The following is a 13,480-nucleotide window of genomic DNA, read 5'->3' as shown; positions in this document are numbered from 1 at the left end:
AGAAGAATGAATTAAATTTATTCAGTTATCTTCCTCAACAACCAACTGTATTTCTTAAGAAGCTCCACTGAAGGCTCTATTTATTAAGCTTGTAAATCTACTGTTGTATAGTCGAATTTATTATAGCTAATCATTTAATTAATTAGATTGTAGCAACCTCAAGGTTATATTAATAAAATAATATATTCCTCGAATTGTTTTGTGTTTATTTTTTATTCCGTTAATATAACGAAGAACTTGAAATGAATCAAAAAATATTATAGGTATTGTGTTCAACCCCCCTTCTACGGTACTTTGGGACTAACAGTAGGCTTCTCATCGTATCAGGATTAACCCATGTAGGCATCTCATCATATTAAGAGAAGCCTTGCAAAATGCAATTCTTAACAAACCCCAGGGCCTGGCTTGATACAAGAAGCCTAGGGTAATGAGTAATCTATAAGAAACCTCTTTTATTAAGTTTTATGATAACCCTCATAACATACCCTAATAAATATCTCAATATCCCTGTCATATCAACCTATTTAGGTCCATGATTCCTATTTTCACACGTAGCAAGCCCATCCATTGTACCAATCCAACACATTCCTTTGTGGGCCATATGTGGCGCCCTCCAAACCCGTGTCAGAAGTTTCAGGTCCACACACATACATACCTTATTTATAACATGCTTATAACAATAATAAAGATAATAATAATATACAGTGACCCTACTTACCAACTATCACGGACCGCAACAGGTTAAAGTATGTCCACAAGCCACACACACACACTTATATTACAAACGTCCAAATCCCAACTATTCAGACTTAGAACTGAACATTAAACATTATTACAAACTTTTACAAACTTAAACTATCTCAAAAGCTGCCAGCTAGCTTAACTCGATCAACCTGGACCCCTAGCTCTCGCACTGGATTGGGGATCCTCGCTACCAACTGGTTCTTTCTTAACTGGAAAGGAACATAAACAACATCGCACAAATGAGCTACCTAGCTCAGCAAGTCACAATGACAAGACTGAGAATAATTGTAACAACCCACACTTCCGGACTATTAAATTCTAAATCGAAAACTAAAAATAAAATATATTATTACTCGATAATTCTAATAGATCACGAAATTCAAAGCAGCGGTCAAACTCAATAATCAAAATCATAAAAATAGAGACGCAGCTCCACAAATCCGATAATAATTGTCTAACAGATAATTAAATTTATTCTCTAAAAACAAAATCTTTATTCTAATTCAAATAGCACAAAACGAAGCAGCACAGATCTCCACATAGTTCTCATTCCTTAATCTTAATATGCTCCAAATTCCGAACCTGAAATGTTAAAAGGGGTGAGCTACACAGCTCAGCAAGTACAAATTGACTAACTTTTAAACAGAAAAACAATGGGTGTTTTGATAAAACGATTTTTCTTAAAACAATAATAATTTTGTAAAACATTTTCTAAAATAAATCCAACCCAAAGTTTTATATTTTAAAATTCAGAATTTAAAACAGAACAGAGCAGAATTTATAACAGTACAGATTTTATAACAGATCTGAGCAGAATAAAACAGAACGAAACGATAATTCTTATAAATACCACAGTCTTGATCTACGGCCACACTTTGCCAGTAGCCGGCATCTAATTCTTATTCTTATTCTTTATACCACACTTTGCCAGTGGTCGGCATCTAAAGTTCAATAATTACGCGCCCTTAATAGGTATCTAAAGTTGCACACTTGTGCGCCTACTAAGGGTATCTAAGGCTAGTTCCGGAACTATAGCGTAAATTACGAACGGTTCGAAAACGTAGAGACTGGGTTCTAAAATTCACAAATACTTATATCTTATAATTTCGAAATCAAAGTTTTTATATCTTATATGAAATTAAAAACAGAACTGAAATATCTTTTCGGAAATTTAAAAGTAAGTCAAAAGGTACTTACCTCAAAGCCTGACCAGATCTGAATTTACTCTTTTTGACCCTCTAAACGATATTTTCTTGAAAAACACGAAACACGAAAGCTGAAGATAACGAAAAGACCTTTCTGAAAAGTCCAGAATCACTGAATTCTGACTTACGATGAATTTTCTACGAATTTTACAAGACAGCTGATTTTTGCTGAGAAAGTCCTACGAATTTTAATGATAAAAACAAGGAATACGAATATGGTGTATTTATAACGATACAAAACCCTATATCTCAACTAGGAAATAATAATATTTCCTCCTAAAGATTTACAACCTCTCCAAGTAAATTCCATAAATAAAATATTTGATACACACAATTACCTAAACTAAAAAAAATTCGATTTTCTAAATTATTCTTACACTTATTTCCACAAATAACAAATCTTTTCACAAATCAACTACCTTGCACAAAATGTTTTCAGAATATTCTAATTTTAAAATATTTATCTAGACAAATTAATATCTAATTTCTAATAAATAAATTAAAAATAAAATTACGAATTTTACATTCTTCCCTCCTTAAAAGAATTTGGTCCCCAAATTCACATAACATAAATAAATTAAATAAGTCACTAAAGAAAAGAAATCATACCTTAATTGCGATAGTTGTCATTTCCTGTCAGCTGAAACACACGTCCTTTGCCCATCTTGTTATCTGCTTCCTTCCTTGGTGGCGGTGGCGGATTGTGCGGACAATTCGAAATCTTATGTCCTACTTCTCCGCAATGAAAACAAGCACCTGTATTCCAACGACAGACTTTGTCCGGATGATTCTTGCCGCACCTGGTACACGTCTCTCGATCACCTTGACCCCCGATGTTATCGTACACGTGTGGCTTCTTGAGTGGTCCCCCTTGAAAAGATTGCCCACTAGTTTGAGTGAACCGCCTCTTATTCCAACTGCCAGACGCCTTTTCAGATTCTGCCAAGCCCCTTTCGATCACTAACGCCTTGTTGAGGACAGCCTCGTACGTCTGAAGTTCAAACGACGCCACTGAATTCCTGATGTCACTTCGAAGTCCCTCCTCTAATCTTCGTGCTCGACTGCTCTCATCTGCTACTAGGGTCGACGCGTACTTCGCAAGCTTTGCAAATTCTGCTTCGTATTCAATGACGGTTCTTCCACCTTGTTGAAGTCGAATGAAGTCCCTCTCTTTCTGCAGACGAACTGTTCTCGGAAAGTACTTGTCCTCTAAAGCCTTCTTGAACTTTGCCCAAGTGTACGGTTCATGATTTTCTTCAAGATTTGTCGTCTCATTCTTCCTCTTTTCCATAAGCCACCAGTCGTAAGCGCTTCCTTGCAATTGGTACACAGCTAAGGTCACCTTCTGTTCCTCATTGCTCCCCAGAAGTCCGAAAGCTTTTTCCATCTCTTGGATCCACATCTCAACGATAGCCGGGTCTGTAGCTCCATCAAAAGTTGGCGGGTTCAAACGCTTGAATTGAGAGACGATGTTGGGCTTCGGTTGCTGATTCACAAGTACAGCTAGAGTTTCAGCCAGCTGGTCAAAGACGTTTCCTCCTTCATCATTATTGCCCTGATTTTCATTGTTGTTCTGATTTTCTCCATCCATCTTTACTAGAACACACAAAACAAATTCTAAACTTATAGTCAATAATCAAAAAAAAACACAAAAGTCAAACATATCAAATAATCACACAAATAAATGCCCTAAATCCAAAATAATTTTCTAAGACCTATACGATAGTCTAAAGGATCGCATCCTAGGGAATGTACTAGTCCCATACCTAATACACTCCGAAGGACAGCCTGCTCTTGATACCAACTGTAACAACCCACACTTCCGGACTATTAAATTCTAAATCGAAAACTAAAAATAAAATATATTATTACTCGATAATTCTAATAGATCACGAAATTCAAAGCAGCGGTCAAACTCAATAATCAAAATCATAAAAATAGAGACGCAGCTCCACAAATCCGATAATAATTGTCTAACAGATAATTAAATTTATTCTCTAAAAACAAAATCTTTATTCTAATTCAAATAGCACAAAACGAAGCAGCACAGATCTCCACATAGTTCTCATTCCTTAATCTTAATATGCTCCAAATTCCGAACCTGAAATGTTAAAAGGGGTGAGCTACACAGCTCAGCAAGTACAAATTGACTAACTTTTAAACAGAAAAACAATGGGTGTTTTGATAAAACGATTTTTCTTAAAACAATAATAATTTTGTAAAACATTTTCTAAAATAAATCCAACCCAAAGTTTTATATTTTAAAATTCAGAATTTAAAACAGAACAGAGCAGAATTTATAACAGTACAGATTTTATAACAGATCTGAGCAGAATAAAACAGAACGAAACGATAATTCTTATAAATACCACAGTCTTGATCTACGGCCACACTTTGCCAGTAGCCGGCATCTAATTCTTATTCTTATTCTTTATACCACACTTTGCCAGTGGTCGGCATCTAAAGTTCAATAATTACGCGCCCTTAATAGGTATCTAAAGTTGCACACTTGTGCGCCTACTAAGGGTATCTAAGGCTAGTTCCGGAACTATAGCGTAAATTACGAACGGTTCGAAAACGTAGAGACTGGGTTCTAAAATTCACAAATACTTATATCTTATAATTTCGAAATCAAAGTTTTTATATCTTATATGAAATTAAAAACAGAACTGAAATATCTTTTCAGAAATTTAAAAGTAAGTCAAAAGGTACTTACCTCAAAGCCTGACCAGATCTGAATTTACTCTTTTTGACCCTCTAAACGATATTTTCTTGAAAAACACGAAACACGAAAGCTGAAGATAACGAAAAGACCTTTCTGAAAAGTCCAGAATCACTGAATTCTGACTTACGATGAATTTTCTACGAATTTTACAAGACAGCTGATTTTTGCTGAGAAAGTCCTACGAATTTTAATGATAAAAACAAGGAATACGAATATGGTGTATTTATAACGATACAAAACCCTATATCTCAACTAGGAAATAATAATATTTCCTCCTAAAGATTTACAACCTCTCCAAGTAAATTCCATAAATAAAATATTTGATACACACAATTACCTAAACTAAAAAAATTTCGATTTTCTAAATTATTCTTACACTTATTTCCACAAATAACAAATCTTTTCACAAATCAACTACCTTGCACAAAATGTTTTCAGAATATTCTAATTTTAAAATATTTATCTAGACAAATTAATATCTAATTTCTAATAAATAAATTAAAAATAAAATTACGAATTTTACAATAATGATCATCAAGTGAAAAGGATTAAGGTATCAAGTGAATAATGATTAATGATTTAGAATTGGATATTATATTTTTATTTTAAAAACCAAGGTTAGGCTGCTGATCAGTCACGCACTAACCCCGAGCAAGGCACACAGCTCTGCTCTAATTACTGGATCCAAGGCACACATTGGCCTAACTTGACCACCAATCTGGCCTCGCCATGAATCTGGTCCACAATTTTATAAAACAATCAAATTCTAACATAATAACAGAATAAACAGTGTAAAGCAATAAACAAAATCATAAGCAACATTGGATATTCAACAATGAAATGGTTTCAATCTTCACAAATGATCAATATGTCAATTTCAAAGAATGGATGTTAGGTAATGAAAGAATTGGATAACAAAGGAATCAAAGTTTTAAGGTTGCAAGGATTTGGTCTTTCAAAGCATAAGGTATAATGGTTTGAGTATGTAATCAATTTGGGTCAGTGTTTGGCATTTAGTTTGTATGTATTTGTGGAGTAGTATCGTATATCTGTGATTCGTATTCGGGTATACAACAATCAATGATTCAGAAAGAATAAGGTTTACGGATCAAAGATCAACAACTGGAATCAAGGTTTAGGGTTCAGTTCTTCAAAGCACTTGCAATATGAAACAAGACTATTAATCAACTACAATATATCTCGAGAAAGTTCAGAACACTTGCCTAATATTAGCTTGCTATTCTTCTCTAACTTCCGATCACAATCTCCTACTCCTCAACTATCAGTTTCCCTTTCCTACGCCTTGCCTCTTCTGCTCACATATCATAAACATCTATCAATACTCAACTCATACGATTCTATTTGATATACACTTCTATCTACCCTTCGTTTTACCCAAATGCGATTAACGGATTGAAAGTTATGCTATAAACAAGTAAACACCGAACATATAGACCGTCAGTCAAGCAACAAGTCACATATAACACATAACACGTCAAAAAATCAATGATATATCATTTATAAAGGAGTCTTGGGTCATAAACAAGCTTTCGGGTATTTAATATGATTTTTAAAATATTTTTCGGAATTAAAACGGATCGTTGGATCAATTTTAAAGCAATAAACAGGGTTCGGTTGGCTACATCTGGCTTCAAAATAATTTTCTAATAATTATCGAGCCTTGAAAACAATTTAAAATAATATTTTAAAGCTCGAAACTATTTTTTAGAATTTTTATATCATTTTTAAATAATTAAATCTAATTAAATAATTAATTAAAATCAATTAATAATTAATTAAAATCAATTAATAATTAATTAAATCAATTAATTTTCGAATTAATTGACCAATTAATCAATTAATTATTAACTAAAATTAATTAACTAATTTCATATTTATTTTTGAATTAAAAAATAATTTTTGGAATTAAAATAATAATTTTTGGAATTTTCAGAAATTAAAAATGAATTTTTATAATTAAAATAAATAGGAAATATGATTTTTAAACATTTTATAAAAAGGAATCCTATTTTTGAAAACTTTGCAAACTACAGGGACTAAACTTCACCATCTTTAAAAATACAGGGACCTGACTAAAATTTTACCACCCCTCGTCGGAAAACAGTCGGGGTTCGCCGGAGAATTCGTTCCCGGAATCCTCCCATCATCAAAAGCTCCAGAATTAATCTACAATTCACAAGGAATTTAACCATACCATTCAATCACACAGATAACCCTTGAGTTGGCCGGAAAATGGCCGGGAAGTTCGCCGGTTTCCGGCGAGCTCGACGTAAACTTAAAAACACAACACCATTCGATTCAGGAATCCTATGTTAACGAGCTATACACCAATCGATTGGAAATTTCATAAGGAACACAACCCACTATATTTCAACAGCTAATAACCCCTAGAACAAAAAGTCCTAATTTTAAATTAAGAACATTCATACGGGTTATAAACCCTAATTTTAAAATTCGAAAATTAAACTCAATTTTGAACATGTTATTGAACTCCAAATCAGTCATATGACATATGAAAATTATCAGGAGAACAAGCTCTACAACATGCAAGCATCAAATCATACAAACAATCATCCGTACAAAAAATCATATTTTTAATCAAAATAATTCGAAAATAAATAAAAATATAGAAAATAAACCTTTGATTCTGCAGTTCTGAAACTTGGATAATCTGATAGAACACTTCAAAACCTCCGTTTTGGTTACTAGAGCTTCCCGAGCAGATTTCACTAACACCTCCAAATTGTAGTTTGATTCTTGAAAGTTTATATAAAATTAGGGTTTTTCTCTGGAAAATTCTATAATTACTGTTTGCAAATGATTTTCGGTATGAAATAAAACCTCCGTTTTGATTACGGAAAATTAATATCCCGTTGGATCATTCCGGATACAAAATGGTACTTTTATTTATAAAAACAGATCCAAACGGTACCGGTTTTCGGGATAATTATCCAAATCAGTACAATTTGTACTGCGGTCTTGGTCTCAGCGCCAAGTTACACGTATTACGAGGTGATAATTGTAATAGTTTAATAAAAAGATCCCGTTTATCAAAAATACGAGTTTTATTGAATTACCGAAACGAATAATGTATCGAAAATATTGCGTCGGGACCCGAACAGGACAAACTATACGCCGGATCGAAAAAGTCGAAACATGGAAAATGCTCAGAATATTGCAATTAGGTTAGGAAGGAGTTCTCGGAAGTGTTTCGGGTTATAAAAACATAAAAAGGGTGACGTCGGTTGGTTCCCGATTATATAAAATACTTTATAGATACTCGGAAAAAATTTTATAAAATCCATAAATTTCCTATAAAATGATAAATCAACATAAAAATAAATAGGAAGATATGAAAATTATCTATATTTTATTTTGGACATATAAAAATTAAAATACTCAATTGATATTATTTTAAACATCCAAATATATATACCACTTAACAATTAATTCACAGAATAAATACTGAACATGCACAATATTTATTTATTAGCAAAAATAATTACACGATATATCCCAGATATTACACCATAAATCCGGCTCAGACACGATTTTAGGCACAACATAATCTTTGAAGACAATAATTAGTTACTCATTATTGTATATGCTCTCTCCGTCCAATTCATTCATTTACACTTTTCTTTTTCGGACGTTATTCTCAATTGTTTATGTAATTTTTCAAAAGTAGCAAAGTTTTATACTATAAAAATTAATTATTTATTTTCATTCGCTAAACTCATTTTATACATCAAATAATATACATCAAATATTGAATGGTCAATCACTTTAATCACTTTCAATCACTTTAATCACTTTTCTTACTTTTCACAAGTAATTTATATTTTTTTCATTCTCGGTGACCAATCCTGATATAAAAAATTGAATGAGACGGAGTGAGTATAATTTACTTTCAACTTTTTCAAATATAATTGAAACAATATAAATCTAGTACCCAGTGAACCAAATAAAATATCATAATACAAAGTATAATTTAAACTCGTCTTCATCTATTAAAACAACAAGTTTACTAAGCCACGCTTCGTGACGGCCTTTTAAAATAATGTTCTATTTTTGTATATGATATTTGATTTTTGTCATTTTGAAATAATGAAACATAAATAATTATAAAACATCAAGAAGTTTAAAAGTTCGTTATCTTATTAAACTTGTTTACTCAAATGAGTCGCTCTCTTATTATTCACAAATCTAATATTATGAAATTGTATTATCAATTAGTCAATAATCAATGTAACATTTTTTCTGTTTAATAATATATAAATTTGAAAAAATTATAAAAATAGATTAGAATGATATGAGAGGCGTTAACTCACCGCCTTTGTCTTATCCTTTACATAAGTATAATAACGTAATGATATAATGATTTTAAAAAATATAGAGAACATATATCTATAAGAGAAAACTGTATATGAGATTAACCTTATTTGTTATATGAGGTTAAACGACAATCAGCCCCCACGTTTCATTCTGTATCTCGTCTATACACCTAAAAAGTATGATATTGATAAAAATAAGTCATGAGAAATAACAAACAAAATGTATATACTTTAAAAACCCACACATATCTTTTTATCACTCATCTTAATCTCATGTATCCTCAGAATTTACACCAAAAAGTTCAAGAAAGTTTGGTGAGTAACCTGATTTCTGTTTGAAATTTTTTTCGTTTAAAAGAAATTGTCCATTGAGTGTTAATTGATCAGTGTTCATAGGTTAGTTGATCTTAGAAAAAGTGATATGATATTACAGGGAATTGGATTTCTTATCTTACATTTATTTCCTTGTTAACATAGATTATTCATGAATAGCATGTACTTGTTTGATATAATGTTTCTGAAAAGCAACTTATCTAATCTAAGTGGATACCTTAAATTATTCAAATATGTATTATTGAAGGTGAAGTATTTTAACTTGCCTTTGTATATACATTTCCACTAGATCACAATGCCATACTATAATTGAGACTTGTAGTCCTTTGTAGGTTCATACTTGGTAGTAAACAACTATTGTATTAGTTTGTTACAATTATATATAATTATCTTAAATGTTAGAAGAAATTGATGATATTAGTATAAAAACTATCAGAGATTATTATCAGTATTTGATATCATGATCTACTGAAGGTGACATCATCGGTATCTGTCTATCAGTATTTGATGATCAGCATTTGATGATCAGTAATTAGTCACATCAGTAGATATCAAAGAAGGAAAGGGATTGCAGAATTCAAGGAGGTGAAGGACTTTACTTATAGAAGCAATCATACATGGATATGTGTTATGATTCCTTATTGTAATAGAATAAAATTCCTTATTGATTGTGTAACTGTGCACTATATAAGAACATATTAGGTTTATATTATAGGTGGTAACGAATTATTATATTTTTTTAGATAACCTAGCAGCCCTCAAGGATAATTGTTCATCCTTAAGAAGAGTAATTTTGTAACAGTTTTTATTTGATTAATATTAAAACTGTTGATTTTGTTAAGCTTTATCGAATCGTTTGCATAAACTGTATTTACCCCCCTCCGAAGTTGTATTAAGGACCTAAAAATTGGTATCAGAGCTTGATGTTGATATACAAACAGGTTAAGATGTGAAAATCAATCTTTAATGGGAGACAAAGAACCACAACATAATCCACCACCCCAGCCACACCACAGATTAACTAGTTATGAGGCTATCAAGGTTCCAATCCTAAAGATACATGAATATCCAATCTGGAAGGTTAAGATGGCCATGTGTTTGGAAGCTATAGATCCTGAATATCTAAGCAGGATTTATGATGATCCTCATAAGCCAGTGAAGTTGGCAGTAGCAGTTGGTGGTCAAGAAAAAAAGATGGTTGATAAATCAAACAAGGACTATACCGTAGAGGATCTATCATCAATTATAAAAGATGCAAAAGTAAGACATATCTTGCATAACAGTCTTGATAGTGTTATGTCCAATAGGGTTATTGGATGTAAAATAACAAAGGAAATTTGGGATGCTTTAGAAGTAAAGTGTTAAGGTACAACTGCTATCAAGAAAAATAGGAGGACAGTACTTACTCAGGAATATGACCACTTTGACTCAAGAGACAATGAGTCCTTGTTCACACAAAAACGCGCAAGTGTACGCGGTCACAAGTAGTTTAAGAATAAGTTTAGTTCGTTCCCACAAAGATTGGTTTAATTCAGAATGTGCATTTATGCAACAATGTATGATTATTATTCATTGCTAAGACAAGTATCAAATTGGGTTTATTTATCTACAAGTAACTATGCTAGAATGTATTAACTAAGTTATTAAAATCAAGTTACTTATATGAAATAAAACATGGGATTCTAACTTCATTAAATACTTTGTTTAGAGTTTATTCCTTTAATCATAGTATGTGAAGTTTATGATAACTAATCCGACAATACAAAATTAGTACACACTATCTTTCAATATACGTGTACCCTACTACTCAACATCCACAAATTAGATAGAAGATGGGCAGAAACCAATAATGCTTAGACCCTATATGTCTATAAGATTTGAAAACAAAACGGTTTAAGAGCAAGTTATCTATTGAGATCATATAGGGCAGTGTAAGATGGTTAAAATTACACTACGAATCATGTATGTTAAAAAATCCATAAACCTATGCTAGCATGGCAAGTTCTAAACCCTTATATCCACTTTCGCATTCAATAGAGATTAACAAACAACTTAGATGTTAGCTACGCATCCAAGAAGACTAAGCACAAACATACTAGGATATCAATAATTCATCACACACTGAAAACTTTAGGCAATCAACTACTAAACTCCATATATAAATCCGTTAGAATCCCACAATAACGATTAGTTCATAATTGAATGGCTCATCATCATGGATTCCAATGAAAACATGATATTAAAAAGGTTCTAGATACTACAAGAGAATATTAAAGTATTAAAGTTTAGAAAACAAATCTGAAACAAGCATCCAAAGTATCGCCTAATTAGAAGAATATAAAAGAACGATGTAGAACTAAATCCTCTTCTTCTTAGCCGTCTTGTGTGCTTTTTGATTTCCAGAGTTCTCCCCTTGTTCCTTTTTGTTTAATTCATCTCCTTTTCTTTAATAATATGCTCCAGGTTGATTGGCCGCTCAAAATATCCAAAACGTACTAGAAACAGGATTCTGTCTGCCCGAGCTAGCGCGGGCGCGCCTATATGGAGCACGGGCATGCTCTGCTTCTAGACAATAGGGCGCGGGCACGCCTAAGTCAAGCGCGGGCGCGCTTGGCTTCCGGAAAATTTCTGCAGATTCCTTATTTCTCGTTCTGATCTTCTCGCAAGCGCTCGCACTTCAATTCCTGATCTCTTATCAACATAAAAGCATATAGAAGTCCATTCCTTCCTTCAACTAAAGCCCTGCACATAATCAACACTAAAATGCATTAAAAACACCACATACTTGAGGTCAAATCATCAACTTAAGCCGATATGAAGTGTTCAAAATAGATATAAAATCCACTTATCAGTCCTTAACTGAAATCTATGATAGATTTCAAAAGCTGTTGAATGACTTATCTCATGTCAACAAGGAATATGACTTAGAGGACTCACGCTTGAGGTTTCTACTTGCACTCTCTGAAAAGTGGGACTTTAAGGTCACATCAATAAGGGATACTTATGAACTTGAGGAAATATCTATAGATAAGATCTATGACATATTGAAGACTTATGAACTAGAGATGGAGCAAAGGAGCAAGAGAAAATGATCAAAGTCTAGGACAATTGCACTTAAAATTGAAGAGAAGCCAAAGGAGAAATTAGGAGAAAAGGTCACTCCAAAGGAAAAGCTAGGATTGCAAGGTATGATACTGAGTCATCAAACTCTGATGATGATTCAAACACTGATAGTGAATCAGATACTGATAGTGATCATGACAACAATGAAGACATTGAACAAATGGCTGCTCTATTGGTTAAAAGCTTCAAGAAGATGGTCTACAAGAACTTCAATAAAAGGAAAAGTTTTTCCAGAAAGGGTTCCAGTTCCTCAAACTCTGATAAGAGGAATGACAGAAGAAATACTGATTGGAAGAAATCAAAGATCGAAAATTTTTACAAGTCAAAGGAAATGTGCTATAACTGTGATGGAAGTAGACACTTTGCAGCTGACTGCAGAAAATGAAAGGCTGAGAAGAAATAAGCCTTGATCACAAAGAAGAAAAACTGGGATGATTCATCATATTAAGATGATGGTGTCAACTATGCCCTCATGTCAAATATTGAAACTGAGGCTGATACTGCTGAATTAAAGGTACCTCAAACCACACTTGCTTTTGATACTGATGATATTTTATGAATTAAGATTGTTTCTTAAATCTCTGCATGTTAGTTATAGAGATCAAACTTCAGAGAATAATGGAATCAAGAGTGAAAACTTTGAGTTAAAAAATGAATGATCACCTAGAAATTGAGTTATTTTCCATGCTAGCAATTCAAAAAGAAAAAGATAATATTATTTATGTTAAAGAAATACTATTATAAAAGAATGCTTATCTAGAAAAGGACTTAGCTAAAGAAAGAGAGGTTATTAAGCTTTGGACTAACTCAGGGAAAACAACTCAGGATATTTTAGAAAATGGCTGTTGGGGATCAGGATTAGGATATATAAATAGATCTAATTGTCATAAGAAAAATGGAAAAGAAACTAAGAAAAACCAACAAATACTGATCATAGGGTAATACTGAACAAAGTTCAGCTGAAGCCCATTAAGTTTAATTCAAGTGTTGATGCT

At 32.4% G+C, this 13,480-nt stretch overlaps 1 protein-coding gene across 1 annotated transcript; it reads right to left on the bottom strand.

Annotated features, from left to right (window-relative positions):
• Positions 1-2,559: 2,559 nt before the first annotated feature.
• LOC141665809 (uncharacterized) lies at positions 2,560-3,540 on the bottom strand. Its single transcript, XM_074471792.1, has one exon. It carries the CDS (start codon positions 3,538-3,540, stop codon positions 2,560-2,562), a length of 981 nt encoding a protein of 326 aa, XP_074327893.1.
• Positions 3,541-13,480: the final 9,940 nt, after the last annotated feature.

Source organism: Apium graveolens, chromosome 6, assembly GCF_009905375.1.
Source record: "Apium graveolens cultivar Ventura chromosome 6, ASM990537v1, whole genome shotgun sequence".
NCBI classification, from domain to species: domain Eukaryota; kingdom Viridiplantae; phylum Streptophyta; class Magnoliopsida; order Apiales; family Apiaceae; genus Apium; species Apium graveolens.
Note: the sequence above shows the minus strand (reverse complement) of the source record. Positions and strands in the feature narration are given on the sequence as shown.

Coding starts and splice junctions, on each gene's coding strand:
- LOC141665809 (XM_074471792.1), bottom strand. CDS start 3,540: ATGGATGGAGAAAATCAGAACAACAATGAAAATCAGGGCAATAATGAT.